The sequence below is a fragment of the Alligator mississippiensis genome, chromosome 3 (assembly GCF_030867095.1).
Source record: "Alligator mississippiensis isolate rAllMis1 chromosome 3, rAllMis1, whole genome shotgun sequence".
Lineage (NCBI taxonomy): Eukaryota > Metazoa > Chordata > Crocodylia > Alligatoridae > Alligator > Alligator mississippiensis.
The window spans coordinates 50,267,419-50,283,166 of NC_081826.1; the positions used below are offsets into that span (position 1 = coordinate 50,267,419).

Sequence of the window (15,748 nt, forward strand, 5' to 3'; positions counted from 1 at the left end):
CCTAACACCTAGGAGTGCACCAACAAAGGTTTTCTTGACTGATACCATTATCTGATGATTAACCAACTGACTGTATCAACCAATGCTGATCCGATAACCAATATTGTAATAGTGCAATGATAGTTGCTTTGGCGCAGCTTTTTCTTGCCCGGCTTCTTTCTTTTCTGTAGCCATTTTTAGGAAGTTGTTGTATTCAGTAACATGGCAAGTCTTGAGGTGCTGTATTAAGTGTGTTGTGTTGAAATCTCTAGTGGTGTTTCCTCCATGAAAAAAATATTTGCAGCACATACTCTGCAATCAGTTGTTCTGTTGTTCCTTTCAGACACTTCATATTGCACTCCTCTGAGACATATTTACAGCTGACAGAAATCACATGGTGCACACCACAGCAAATATATTCTTGTCTCACAGTTTGTGCATCACAGCACTTCTTGCACCAGGACGCAGTTATCGGTAAACATTAACTGAAAACATTATCAGCTGACATGTTCCAAAACACCCAATAGCCAATAACATAATTTCTCTTTTTAACGGTGCCAACCCAATAGCCAACAGTGCACCCCTACTAACACCCTAACCTGGCGCAAGCAAAGCAGGAAACCACTGCAGCCAATGTCCTGCTTGTTAATATATGTTGAAAAGCCCCCAGGCAGAGGGTCCTGCAACTGCCACCCAATAGAAGCAGCGAGGGGCTTCATGCCACTGTCAGGCCAGGTTCGTTGGGTAGATGTGATCGCTTTTAATAGATCAACTAAATCGCTGGAAAAGTTCTTTGCAGGCTTTTGGGCACAAACTCCCTTAGTCGGAAGACTCTCCCAGTGCCTGAAGTAGGGTGTTTGTGCCCTAAAGCTTGCAAAGAACTGCTTCCCAACAACTTAGTTGGGCTAATAAAAGAGATCACCTCTATCCTCCAAAACTAGACCAACAAGGCTACAACCAACGATCAGGCCACTGTGTCATTGCACGGTGCACCACCACACAGTGTGTGCGGCTGGTCTCACACCTCACAACGGAAACGGTGACGTTAGAAAAGTGCAGAAGAACAGCAAACATAGCCCGGGGCACGCGCCGCTGGGGAGACCGCCTCTGGGGAATGAATGGAGGCTGCCGGGGTCGCGGGATGGCGCCCACTGCTGAGACCCGCGGCGACCCCACCCCGCTCACCTCCGCACGCCCCTGTCCATGAGGCTAAGCTCCCGCGGGCAGGCCCCGGCCCCGGCCATGCCGCAGCAAGCCCCGAGCGCGTCTCTGGCACCTTCCACTTCAAACTTCCCCCCACCCCCAACATCACCGGGCGTGCGCGGCGGCTTCCGCGCTTTACACCTGGAATGCCGGTCGCTACGACGCGCAGCCGTAAACCGAACCGGCACTCCCGAGCGAGGCTGAGCTCTGAGGCTGGAGCGCGCCGCCATACGGCCGGGGGCTCTGAGCATGCGCAGCAACAGCAGTTGAAGCCGCTGCCCATAGCCTGGCGTGACAGGGGTGGTCACACGGGCTCACAGGCTGCAGACGGGATACACCCGAGGGATCTGAGCATGCGTAGGAGCAGTAATGGAAGCCGCTGCCTGTGGAGCGGCAGCCTGGCAGGGTCGTTCACGTGGGCTCGCCAGCGCGGGGCGGGCAGGGAGAGCTGCCTTATTGCAAAGGCTTTCATCCCAGTCAGGGGCGCTAACACCTCAGAGCTGCTGAGTGCTGAACCCCGATGCTCAGGTGTATCAGAAAATATACACGAGATGGATAAAATCCGTATGAGACCATATCCTCTCCCCCCCCCCCCCATTTGTTTCTGCTTTTTCTGGGGTTATTTTAAAGGAGCTGCGTGTTGCAGCCTTTGGCAGGATGGCGATAGAAGCCGAGTCTTGCGCCATAATGTGAACCCAAGAGCGGAGGCTTTAAGGCAGTGCTTCCCAAACTTGTCCTCATCATGACCCTATTTAAATAGCCCCATTTCCTCAACATAGTTCCTCACAACCCACAGCCTCCCACCCCTGTGACCCCATCTGCCAATGTTGAGACCTCATTTGGGGTCGCAACCCACAGTTTGGGGACTGCTGGTTTAAGGAAAACCTCAACTGCTGAGAGATTCCAGCCAAAATCAGCGAAGCGGACAATACCGGGGGCTTGTGCTTGCACAAACCTGAATTTTGGGCAATCGCATAAGTTTTTACTGTCTTGAGGCTATAAACTGAAAGGCTGATGCACTTGCACCAATGGATGCACCTGTATGTAAGGAGAGACTGTACTAATCTGTCAAATAGTCATGCATCTCCCTAGCTGTGGCCTCTTGTCTGGAAAGGCTGCTGGCCGACCTCCACACCCCCTGGAAATAAGAGCTGTCTCATTTGTGCATGGCTGTTCTTGAAGGCAAGGACTCATGCCGGGGTCTAGATCTGCTCTTTAAAAGCTGTGGCTCATTGCATTATGAAGAGTATGGAGAGCTTTAGTTAAAGGTGAACTTCCAGTTAATCAGAGTTTAGCAAGTCTGGCAGGGGGGAAGGGAGGGAGGGGAATGGTAGGCATTTGCTAACTGGCTTTTTATTTGGCTGACAATTGCACCAGTGCCATTTTCATATGCTAGACTGCAAGCAGCCCATTCTGGAACATACACACCTCTTTATATCCTTGCTGTCCAACAGGAATCATAGAATCAGAGAAAATTAAGGTTGGAAAGGAACTCAGCAGGTCATCTAGTCCAACCCCCTGCTCAAAGCAGGGCCATCCTCAACTATATCATTCCAGCCAAGACTTTGTCTAGCTGAGTCTTAATATCTGATGAGGAAAAATGCCAACAGAACCACACTCTGGCTGCTGACCAGGCTCCGAGTAGCTGGCTCAGTGCCACTTCTGTCCTGGGAGGCCCCCCGGAACCCAGGTAAGCCTGCTAGGGCCCACACAACCCAGCCTCCTCTCCCAACCCGGGCTACTTCGCTGCGTGCTGGATCATGCGTGCAGCGTCATGCCAAGCAACAAATAGCAGCAACACAAATATGTGCTGCTACTTGTCCTACAGGAAATGCGTGCCCCTGCACATGTGTGCTTGTTATGATGCACCCTCTGGGTTTATTTTGTGTATCACTTGTAGGTGTTTCTATATCTAATAGTGCTAATATTGGGTAATACCCTTAAAAAGATCTCAGAACACCCTAGTTGAGAACCATGGGCATAGGGAATTGTATGTGCACGTACATACATATATACAAATTGTATTAAAAGAAAATTCTGGCAGCAAAGCTGTACTGCTACCTAGTGCATCTACAGCTCGTGGATAGAGAAACAACCTTCAGGGAAGGTTAGCTTCGAACTAAGCAGTGGTAACTCTGATGAATAAGCAGTTATGGACCAAGCAGTTGCAGCACCATCAGGATATGGTGGGGGCAGCAGATGGCAATGTCATTTCTCTCTCCTGAAAAGCCACATATATCCTTTGACAGTGCTGTGACGTGGTGAGTACAGGTCACCATTATAAGCCTGCCCAGTCCCCAGCTATGGGTCTACAACTCCTCAATGGTGAAGCAGGCAGAAGAAGGTGCTAGAATCTCAATGGCTGCAAAGGTGAACAAAAGCTGCAGCAGAATGAGATCTCCAATTGTCTTGGCCTCCTTGCCATTGGATCAAGGTCCCATTCTGTCAAGAACCATGTGGAAGTGTTGGCTACAAATGACCAAGTTAGGATCCTTAAAATTCTAATTTATTAGACAGGTTGAAATATCAAATCATAAACCTTGGGGTCAATCCCCTTAAACACACACACACACACACACATACACACACACACAATAGCTAGCTACAAATATTTGTGAAGTACTGGTGTCAGGTATACCTAACTCAAAAGCGTTGTAGTCTGCCGTTGATGGCTGGTTGAGGCTTCTTCCAACATAGTGTTATCTTCCAGAAGGGGGTTGCTGCCTGGTCCTTCTGGCTGGACAGATCGGGTGGTGGTCAAGTTGAAGATCAAGAGAATGCCCCTGAGGCTCACTCTTTGCTGCCTTTTATCTGTCCTTGGCAGACTTTGGTGACTCCCCAGTTTTCAGCCAGCCCTTGTGGAACGTCCCCCTTGGTGGCTACTGGATAGCAGCTGTCAACCCCAGGGGTCACATCTGTGGGTGCATTGTTACAGGGTATAACTTACTTTTAAAAATAGAGTGTATTCAGTTGCAAGGTAAAGAGTGTAAAATACAAGAGTACAAAGTATAAAATACAAGTGGTGGAAATGCCATGGCACACAAATAGATAAAAATACCAAAATACAATAAGGGGAAATACAAAATGTACAAAAAATGTAAAATGCCATATTATACCTATAAGAGCACCTATGTAATCTCATAAAACACAATTCCTCATACCAAAAATACCCAAATAATTCTATAACTTATAGTGAGAAAGGGAAAGAAGAAAGGAGGAAGGAAGAAAAGGTAGAAGAGAAGAGACATATCCAAAGAGGGGAAAGCAATGCAGGCAAGAGGCCTTTGCTATCTATGTCCAGAGGGGACTATATGATAGAAGGGGAGGCTTCTTGTTATGCTGCGGGGCAGGCAGAAAAAGGGGCTTCCTACTACAAAAGCTGGTGTGCAGTAGCTTCTCTGCAATAAAAGAAATCAGGCCCAGGCATCTGCCATGGAAATGGATTTTCCAGCACATTGTTTCTGGATCTGTATTTTTGCAACCAGCTAGTGATGGCAGCAGCAGGGTTGTGATGTCTAGAAACTCCTAATTATCAACTGTCTGGCATGAAAGTGGCAGTTAGATGACGTTATCTAGCATTTGGATGAGGTAATCAACTGTAACTGTGACTGAAAAGCCCTCTTTAGGATCCACTTTGCTTACACCATGTGGGGAGGGAGCTAAAAAAGGTGCCCTAAACTTAGTGACTACCTTTTTTCTGACTGGATAATTGCGTCCAGTGGGATTACCTTTACTGCAGTCAAAATCAGTGAAGAGACACGTTCAGTTTTGGGACCTGGAAAATTAGGACCTTTGTGGACAATTCTAATAGTGAATGCCTAGAGTGCTGTACTACAATTGCGGCTGTAGAACTCATGTGACACAATATTGACATTACTGCACTGAGCGAAACCCAGCGAGCAAGAGATGGGCAGCTCAAAGAACAAGGAGGCAGCTATGCCCTTTTCTGGAAGGGCAATCAGGAAGGAGAACAATGGCTTTATGGAGCTGATTTTGCCATCAAGAATGAGCTCATAAACCAACTCAATGAGTGCCCTGGCCTATCGGAATTAATGAATGTCTCATGACTCTCCATGTTAAGCTATCAGGGAGCCAATACACCACTGTCATCAGCATGTATGCCTTGACTCTTGACGCCATCGACAATACCAAGAAGGAATTATATGTCAGCCTTGACCAAGTCCTTCCTGGCATCCTAGAAAGAGACAGACTCATTCTTTGAGATATCAATGCCAGATTTGGAAGGGACTTGAACTTCTGGAATGAAAGCATTGGTAAGGAAGGAGTGGGAAAGATCTATTCCGACAGGATCCTCCTCTTGACCAAATGCAAAGCACATGGACTCACCATCACCAAGACCCTAGTCCACTAGAAAAACAGGCACAAAACATCACCACAATACCCGCAAACCAAGCACTGGCACTTGATTGACTATGTCATTGTTTATGCTCAGGATAACAAAGATATCCATATCACCCAAGCTATGTTAGGAGCTGATGATTGTTGGACCAGTCACTGACTCATCCACTCAGTTATGTTATTTCAACTGGCTCCTAAATGATAGCTGCAGCAGAAGCAATGCTGATGGAACATCAATGTTGAAGGACTCAAGGCCCCAATCAAGTGAGACTTCTTCCATCACTTCCTCAACAAAAAAATGGAGAATTGCAATGAACAACAATGGGAAAATGTTGGCAGCGCTTGGAGTGCCCATAAATCCACTGTCATCAGCATTTGCAAAGAGACAGTTGGATTCTTTAACAGGAAACGTCACAATTGGTTTGATGAAAAAGACTAGGAGATCCAAGAGTTGATCAGCCACAAGCGCAAGGCCTTTTGTGCTTGGCAGAATGACATAAACTCCAAGCAAAAGAAATTATGTCACCAACAAGCCAAGGCAAAGGTCCAAAGGAGGACTTGAGATATGAAGAACAAAAGGTGGAAAGACAAAGCAAAGGAGATGCAACATCTCACTGAAATCCATGATATACATGGTTTCTTCAGTGCTTACCAAAGCCACTCAGGGACCAACCTTTTGGGACCTACCTGAAGATGGAGGAGATCTGATCATGGAAAGGGGAGTCATCAACCCCCATTGTAAGGAACATTTTGAAGACCTTCTCAATTGCAACTCTGTTGTTGACAAGAGTGTTCCCAATTTCATCCTGTACACCAAGTCAGAGACAATCTTGGAATCCCTCCTTGATGAGCTAAGGAAAGCCATCAAGCAGATGAAGAATGACAAAGCACCTGAAGGTACTGGAATCCCTGCCAAAATCTTCAAGCAGCCTGGTGAGGAGCTCACATTACAGCTCCATGCCCTCATCTTAAGAATCTAGAATGATGAGGAAATTTCAGACAACCTCAGGAATGCCATGATCATGGCAATCTTCAAGAAAGGATACAAGTCTGAGAGTGGAAATTACAGAAGGATCTCCTTGCTGTTCACCACAGGAAAGATCACTGCAAGAACTGTCCTGAACTATCTCCTTCCACTTGCTGAATAGTTCCTCCCAGAATCTCACTGTGGGTTTAGGGCATCAAGAGGCACAACTGACATGATCTTTGCTGCTTGGCAGCTTCAGGAAAAATGTCAGAAACAACATAAATCAGTCTACATGGCTTCCTTTGACCTCATGAAAGCCTTAGACTGTCAACTGAGAAGTGCTGTAGAGGATCCTTTTGAAGTATGGATGCCCACCAAAATTCATCACCATTCTTCACTTGCTCCATAATGGTATGCTAGTGGTGGTTCTCAATAACAGGTTTATCACAGATACCTTTGAGGTTAAGATGGGAGTTAAGCAAGGCTGCATCTCCAAGACTCTTCTCAATATTCATTACTGTGATGCTACATCTGACCACTAACTAGCTCCAGTCAGAGTGGAGCTAAACCACTGAATAGATGGTAATATGTTTAATCTCAGCCAACTCTGAGCCAAAACCAAGACCACCCTGACCTCAATCATTGGGCTCCAGTATGCTGATGATGCTGTAGTGTGTGCTTTCTCAGAAGCAGACCTTCAGGTAATTGTCGACACCTTTACTAAGGCATACAAGAAAATGAGACTGCTGCTTAACATTCAGAAGACCAAGGTCCTCCATCAACAAGCTCTTAATAAGCAGTCCCCAGCTTTGGTAATTCAGATTCATGGTGAGACTCTGGTGAATGTTGAATATTCTGCATGCCTCAGAAGCCATCTCTCTCAGAAGGCTGGTGACGAAGAAATCCAGTATCGCCTCAAATGTCCAAGTGCGGCCTTCGGATATCTGAGGAAATGGGTGTTCAAAGATTTCAACATTAGATCCAAAACCAAGCTCACGGTTTATCAAGCAGTCATGATCCCCAGCTTATTGTACAGCACTGAAATGTGGACAACACACAGAAGAAGTACCATAAACGCTGCCTGCAGATGATCCTTGAAATACATTGAGAAGACAGATGTACCAAAGTTAGTGTCCTCTTGCAAAAAAACACCAGAAGCATGAAGGCAATGATTATCCAACATCAACTTTGCTGGGCTGCCCACATCATCTGGATGTCCAACTTCAGATTCCCAAAGCAAGTTTTATTTTCCCAGCTCAGTCAAGGCATGTGCTCAAGAGGACGGCAGAGAAAGCGTTTCAAGGATGTCCTCAAGGCCAACTTAAAAATACGCAACATTGACATCAACTCATGGGAGGTTGTCACCAAGGACTACCCCAAATGGAGGAAGAGTCTGCTGCAAGGATCTTAGTACTTTGAAACATTATGATAACAACAGGAGTTGGAAAAGCAGGAACAGCAGAAACAGTGTGTCATGGACCAAATAAACAACCTGTAGTCATTCACCTCACATGGAAACATGTGCCTCAGCTGCAACAGAGTCTTTCAATTTTGGCTAGGCCTCATCAGCCATCTTCAGACATAAGACAATCATGGAGGACAATCACCCTCAACCTCAAGGGATTGCCAATGATGATGAAAAGAAAAAGGAGGCTGCAAAGTCAAGCAATCAAAGATTAGGAAATGTCAGAATCAAGGTTGCTGTGTGTGACAGCTGAAAATTGTCTGTGTGATAAAGGTGCTTGCTGAAGGGTCTATGAAGATTAGACCAAGTGTTTTTCTGTATCTGTTTAAATATTAAGCTATATATTGTTGCTAAGAGCCTAGTTAAAGTTTAAGATGTAGTAAGGCCTTGCATAAAGTAAGGCCTAGTAAATTTAGCAAAGCCTTGAAGTAGTAATACCCTGTGTCATAGTTAAAATTAACCTTATTAAAAGAATGCAAGGCTTATACTGCTATTGGTCAGTCTAAGGACAGTTGAAGTAAAAGAACCTGAGTGGCTGTAAGTTATCAGCGCAGTTCAGAAGTTATAAATTGGCTGAAACATCTGGAAATCATTCAGAAGGAAGATACAGCTCTGTGAAGGGATTAATTAGCTGTTGACCTGGGTCAGCGGGCCCGTGGATCTTGAGGAGCCCAAGGACTGAATATCAGGATTCTTCCCAGTACCTTTCGGACAGGGCTGATTGGGGACACCTGACTTCGCTGAGCTTTGTGGAAAGAGAAACTTGTCATACATCAGGCATCGGAGGGGACTGCTGAAAAGTTACTGATGTGAATTTTTCTTGTCTGTCATTGTTTGTCTTGTTGCTACGCGTAGTTGTGTTTTTGTTAAGTCAATAAACCTTCCTTACCTTTCTACCTCCGACCATACTCTCAATCCCGAACTTTCCGCAGGCAGCTGGGACAGCTGTGCCTTAAGTCAGTACTGGGGACTGTCCAACTGTGCACTAGATGTAGACATAATAGTGTGTGATCATGCAATTAACAATAATGTCATAATCCATATGGAGAAGGGAGTTGGGTTAAAGCTGTACAGGCCAACTTAATTACATCATTTAATAGAGTTTCATATTATTTCATATATACTTCACGCATGAGACAATAACTTAGTTTACTTCTCTATGGATATGTCTACACTGTAGTCACATAGAGAATGAATGCAGCTTATGCAGTCCTCCTCAGCTAGCTTTCTGTTAGGTAGCTTTTCTGTTGGGTACCAATAACAGTTGGTTCCTGCCTGGGATCCTAGGAAGTACTAATACAGCTTGCCAGCACTGAGATCTTGGCTGCCATGACTACACAGTTAACTCAAGTATATTATGTTGTGACCGGTTGCCTGAAGCACCCTGTCATAAACAGAATCAGGAAGGGCTAAAGAAGGGAAACTTACCTCCTGGAGTTGGAGGAGCCATGGCAAACCCCATCGCGATCCGGACAAGTGGAGAAGCCGGCTGGGGCCACAGCAGATCAAAGGCTGCTGTGGCAGACCCAGCCACTGGAATCCAAGCATGGAGGGAAAGGACTAGTGTGGGAAAAGAACAAAGAGAAAGAAAGAACTACTACACCAGTGAGCAAAGAAGGAACAGCTGGGTCAGGCAGGCAGCCAATAGGGAACTGCCACAGGGGACACAGCTGAAGAGAGGGAGATTTAAGGGATGCCGAGGGAGCATCCTGAGAGAGGCAGAAGAAGAAAGAAAGCAGAGGAGAGAGGGAGAGAAGAGGAGAGATCAAGCAGGTGAAGGCGAATGAGTAGAAGACCAAAGGGTAAGCTCTGACCCTGCTACTTACCAGATGAGGTCCAGGTGAGAATGGGAACCAACAAAGAAGCTTGAGCAACTAGTGAGTCTGATTCTGGGGCGTGAAGGGAACCGCTCTGGGGACCTAAAAGAAGAGGAAGGTGAAGGTGACCTTACTCTCCCAAAAGAGGAAGAAGAAAAGAGAGAGAGGACCCCAGTCACAAGAGGGTGATGAGAGGAGAACTAGAGAAAGAGGTAGCTGTCTTGGGATCCATGCAGGGAAGAAAGGGGCAAGCAGCCACTTAGGCAAGGACCTTAGTCAAGATCCTTCAAGTAAAGATAGTAACAAACCTTAGAGACAATCAACAGTGCCCGGAATATCAGATGTGGTGAGAACAGGGTATGGAGATGGTGGAGCCCTGTGAAGAACTGCAGACATTCTGAGTCCATAACCATTCTCAGTTGCCTCTCAGTAGTGTCTAGGCATATCTTCCATAACATCGAAGGCATGGCAGGTGATCTATTACAATGAGATACTGCTGTTCCAGCCGGGAGGTGACATGACTCTGGGCAGCATGGGAAGCCCCCTTACATAATTGAATAGCTATATGCTACATGAAGAGCTGCCAGCATTTCTCATAGGACTTGGTTAATTATCTTCATATGATTAAAGCATCAAAAAAACAGAATAAGCTTTTTCCTTTGAATGACTAAGCCAAGATTCACCAAGATAGCCTTTCACTGGCAAGTAAGATCATGACTATTTCCTAATGAAAACAAGTGAGGCAGAAGAGCATTCTCAAACCTCTACAGTCATAGATCTTAACTGCGAAAAGACTGAGAAAATGGGAAAAGGAAGTTGTGACCATCTCAAAGAAGAGAAAAGAAATGAAAACAATGGGATGCAACTCAAAAGGACAATAGGATATTTTGATGGGGTGAGTTTTATAATTGGCACCATAGTTGGTGCAGGGATCTTTGTGTCTCCTACAGGAGTGCTACAGTATTCTTTACTTAACGTGGGTGTTGCGCTATGCATCTGGACTGCCAGTGGAGTAATATCTCTGATGGGTTCCCTCTGTTACGCAGAGCTGGGGACTGCACTACTGTTCTCTGGAGGAGAATACAGTCACATAAAGATAGCACTTGGATCTCCACCTGCTTTCATCTTTATCTGGACAGCGATCTTTACAAAGCCAGCATCAAATGCTGCCCGAGCCTTGTTTTTTTGCAGAATATGCCACTCAACCTTTGGTGCCTGTCCTGTACCAGAGCTGCTAAAAAATGCTTGGCTTTGGCTGTTCTTTGGTGTCTGGGGATTCTGAATGGATGCAACATCAAAATGGCTGTTTTCACACTGTTGAAGATGGTGGCTTTATCTGTAATTGCTATAGATGGCATTGTCCTGCTGGTTAGAGGAAGAAAGGAGAATTTGGCAAGGTTTAAGAATGCTTTTAGTTCAGAAGTTCCTGATGCATCACGGATTGCAGAAGCTTTTTTCCAAGGATTATATGCATATGGTGGTTGGTGGCCCCTCAATTACATGTCAGGTAGCTATTTTTAAAAATATATTTTTAGCAGCCTTTCTCACATTCAGGCAATGTTAACATAACTCAGGTGGGCAAAATATGGCCCACAGGCCAGATCTGACCTAACAACTGAATGTATTTATCCCACCACGTGGTGCCGGGCAGGCAGGCGGGACAGTTTGCACTGTGCTAGGTGGGTGGGACTGCTTCCACTCAGTGCTGATGGGGAGGCATCAGCTGTGGACCAGGGTGGACACCCTGATGCTCATCTGAACATGCTGGACATGTGATGTGCACAGTTGATGCCGGTGCCCACCTGAGGCTGCTGCTGCCATGCCGGGTAGGTGGTGACATAAGCTGTGGATGGGGCCAGGAGGTTCTGGGTCATGGCTGGGCATTAGGGCATGCTACAGCTCTGGGCAGGGGGGAAGGAAGGAGGGAGGAGGAAAGAGAGAGAGGGAAAGAGAGGATTGGGGTCTGCTACAGCTCTGGGGAGGAGGAAAGAGAGAGAGAGACTTGTCCTTCAAGAGGACACCAAAACTAATTAAGTGGCTCTCTAGCCAAAATAATTGCCTACCCCTGATATAACTAGTCTTCCTGTGAAAATAATATTTATAAAGACATTTGTCTTAAAATCCTAGCTATTTACAAGGATCTTATTAGATTCCATTGGTAAAAGTGGGTTGCCTTCATACATGGAACTTGTTTGCTTTAATACTGTAACTATATTTGATGTCTCTGGAACCAAACATATATTTAAATTTGGATTGAAACGGAAAGCAAAGCTTCTAATTTAAATCTATCATGCATACAGAACTTTCACACCTGAAATGCTGATTATCCCCTTTTTTAATGTCATTGCAATTATATACAAGAGAGTGTTACTCGTAGTGGGGTGGGGTGGAGGCAATGTGTATATCACATAGGAAAGACTGAGTGCTTCAGCCACACAAAGTGCAGACCATTATCTTACTAAAGGGTATTTTTCTATTAGTGCATGGACAAATCATTACATTTAAAATAAAATCTTTAAAAATATATCTATTTGGTAGTAAACCAGAGCTATTGATTTCCCTAGCAACACAGTTCTTAGAGAATAAAGGAAAAGAGTAAAGGAAATAGTATAAACACTTTTCTGTACCCTTTTTAAAATACTGTTTTTAAGCATTTAAAATCCTCCCATTGCTTAGTAATATATTCAGTGATTTACTTAATATATGGTGCCACATATGTCATTCATTAATAAGAGCAATTATCATGACAAGATTCCATAATAGCTTCAGAGCAAGCAATGTTAATGGGAATTTATCCAGTCTTGAACACTGAAGCTAGTCTAATGATTACCCAAATGTTTTGCAGGATCAAGCTTCATGTTATGAGTTTCTGTTCTTTAACATTCTCTATATGTTTAGTTCTTTCTCATTAGTCAAACATTAAACAAATTAAAAGTAACAAAGATCAGCATAGAAAATGTGAAAAATAGTTAATGTTTTAAAAGGGGCAGTCTCTGAGCTGGTTATTTCTAGCTTGAAACTGTGGTCCAGGCAAAAGCAATTTTTTTCCCCAGTGTCCAAGGGGAATAAAAATGGAGGCACTGGAATGGCCTCCCACAGTGGGACCCAAGGCAGGGGCGACTTGCCTGAGGAAAGGAGGAAAGAGCCCTGAAAGGAAGAAATACTTACCTCCCACAGGGGAGAGTGAGCCATGCTGAGGAGGGCCACTGGCACAGTTTATCAGCTGCTTTTATTGCTGGGAGAGGCAGCAGGGATGCTGAAGAGTAAGGGTGCTCCACAGCCAATATCCCAGGGAGGTTGACAGCCCTGGTAGGGGCAAGACAGAGATCCCTTGAGAGGGGCTTTCCCCACACTGGTGGGGCCCACCACCTTGATTGGCAGGACAGCCAAGGAAAAGAGGGATGATGTTGAGGGACCAGAGAAGGTCTAAGTTGGTGGACCTGTGAGAGACCCTTTCATTATCTTTTTTTTCCTTCTTCTTCTTTTTTTTTTTTTCTCTGACCTACTCTATCTTGGAGGGTGCATGGAGGGCGACCCAGGAAAGACCCTCTGTGGGTCCAGGCCATGGAGAAAATTGAGGCCAGATTGGCCAAGAGCCTCAGAGGAGGGGCGAGTGCGAAGGCAGAGATAATTGTACGCCCTGCAGTCATCAGGAATAGGTGAGCTGAGGAGCAGGCTGAAGATCCACCATCCAGCGGCCCGGAAGGTTGGTGCTTGGCTGGGGTGTAGGGGAGATGGAGCCCCAAGAATGCCTCCGACAGGTGATACCAAGATTAGCGAGGAACTTCAGGAGGAACCCCCACTACGGGAACATAGAGAATCAAACCATGGCAGGTGGCTGTCAGGGCTTCCCTCAGGGTGGAGCGCAACCTGACCCATAGATTCCGGGGACACACCCCGTGGACAGGGTCGGTTGAATTCTCAAAGGCCATCAGCGATCATCTATATGAAGCCCAACGGGGGCATCCAAATATATAGCTATTGAACAACACTAGAATTTGAAAGCCTATTAGGACTTTCTCAGGATATTATTATTATTATATTATTATTGTTAGGATATGCAGGGGTCAAAAAAAAACCATGGGAAAAAAAATGGAGCAGCACACACTTGGGCAGTGTGCCCTTGCAGCATGGAAAACTCTAGACTGTGCAGTATGTGGCGCTGCAAACATGTTTGCAGTGCCACATAACGTACAACCGTGCTTGTCTGGATGAGCCCTGTGTGCGCCATGAACTAATAAGTCACTTTCATCCCACTACTTGTAAGCTACCTTGATCTCTCTCTCTCTTTTTTATGAATTAACCATGTACTATACTTACATGCCATACACACCTTTTCCTAAAAAAATTAGCCCCCACTGTCTTAACCTGGGGTGTGTCTGAAGCAGGAAGATGATTTTTCTGCCTGGAATAGAAGGACCCTGCTTTGATTCCTGCTCCACCAGGCAGAAGCAGTGGCATTTCTATTCAGGCACCTGAGGGAGTCAGTTGGCTTAATGGCTCATTGCTCTTCATGCCACAGTTGTTACCAATTTTCTCTTTTTCTCTCCTTTTTATGGCTGTGATGTTCCACTAATCAAGCTAAACTTTCTTTGGGTAATTTTTACTGCCTGCTAGCTGCTTCTGGTCCCTCTTCTCCTATTTTAGAGCTCTGGAGACTCCTTAGCTCTTTTCAATATCATGGATCTACCCATGGAAACAAATCTGCAGCAGCAGCTAGGGTTTCAGCTTTTGGTAGGCAGGAAAAGGAAGGTAAGTCCATTGAAGATTAGGTTCTGCCCCTCCTTTATGCAGCCATCACTGGAAAAAAGCATTTTCCCTTCATTCTGCTTTCCCAAAAACAAGGTTTATGTCTAATTAGGGGGCATGTGGTATGTGAGAAAATATGGTATATGCATTTTGTAACTTGCTGCACAGAATATAGTAAGGCAGAGCCTTCTATCCAAGTCCTTTCTAACTGACTGAGATGAATACAAAATGCCTACGTTCTAGAAATGCAAGAAGCAAGGATTTCTGTGGGTGATATCTCTTATTGGATTCACCATATAGTTGGAAGGAACATAGACAAGCTTTCTGAGGAAGGCTACAGTGGTACCCAAAAGCTTGTTTATGACCCTCCCAACTATACAGTTAGTCCAATAAAAGATATCACTTACAAAATCTTTGCTCCTTGCAGTTTTTCTGGACCATCATTCCAACACTACCATAACACATAGGTCCTAGAAATACTTTTCCTTAAGTCCCTGTCTGTGGGGTTGCTTGTGGGGTTTTCTTCAGAGATGGGACTTGGTGAAATTTTTAATTTAGAGAAGATTAATAAACCAAGATTTAATAAAAAGTAGAGAATTAATTATTTAACACAAAAGGCATAGTTGTCTCAACATACTCATATTTATACTTGGTGAAGAGTTAGTAAATGCTTTCTCCATTTAGTTACCAGGAAAATAATGCATTATTTGAAAGCATGTTATCCCTTCATTCTTTATGGTTCCAGCCTTCCACTGTAGAGAGTTGGAGAGTCAGTGAATGCATCTTCTTTTCCCCCTCCTCTGTTAGATTTTTCAATCCTTTGCTTCAGGAGGCATCATAGCCTGATAGTTCATTCCTTGATACTCCGAAGCTGCTCTATCTTATTATGTCTCTCAAAACTCAGGAAGCCCCTTTTATTTGTCATTCTAAATGTTGTTGCCCATGGAAGAAAATACTTAATTAAAAGGAATACCCTTTAAGATACATTTCTCTTTGAATATTTTTATGCATTTTTTTCAAGTAACTACTGATATTACAACAAATTAAAGAGATTAGGAGGGGGAAAATCCTGGATTTTTTTCATTGCATTTACTTGGTTCACTTGACAGTACTTTATGAAAGATTTATTTTTAAATAATAGGAAAATGCGCCTGTTAAAGCACATTAAACTTGTTAAAGCTTAATCAGGCTCAGATTTAAGAGTAGTAA

The 15,748-nt window shown here is 44.7% G+C and overlaps 1 protein-coding gene and 1 pseudogene across 4 annotated transcripts in view; one reads left to right on the forward strand and one right to left on the reverse strand.

Annotated features, from left to right (window-relative positions):
* The window catches only part of LRRCC1 (leucine rich repeat and coiled-coil centrosomal protein 1), a 56,721-nt gene extending 55,301 nt beyond the window's left edge, over positions 1-1,420 (reverse strand). The window contains exon 1 of one of the 4 annotated variants that reach the window (XR_009460686.1): positions 1,324-1,418. Coding sequence is in view for 3 of the 4 variants with exons in the window: in XM_059723926.1 (XP_059579909.1) it covers positions 1,324-1,412 (89 nt within the window). In the remaining variant the exon portion in view is untranslated. Of the gene's footprint in view, positions 1-1,164; positions 1,294-1,323 lie in introns of those variants that run through there. The other 3 variants (XM_059723926.1, XM_014610194.3, XM_059723927.1) reach the window with 3 other exon arrangements.
* A 9,394-nt stretch (positions 1,421-10,814) lies between these two features.
* On the forward strand, positions 10,815-11,460 carry LOC132249281 (solute carrier family 7 member 13-like; annotated as a pseudogene).
* Positions 11,461-15,748: the final 4,288 nt, after the last annotated feature.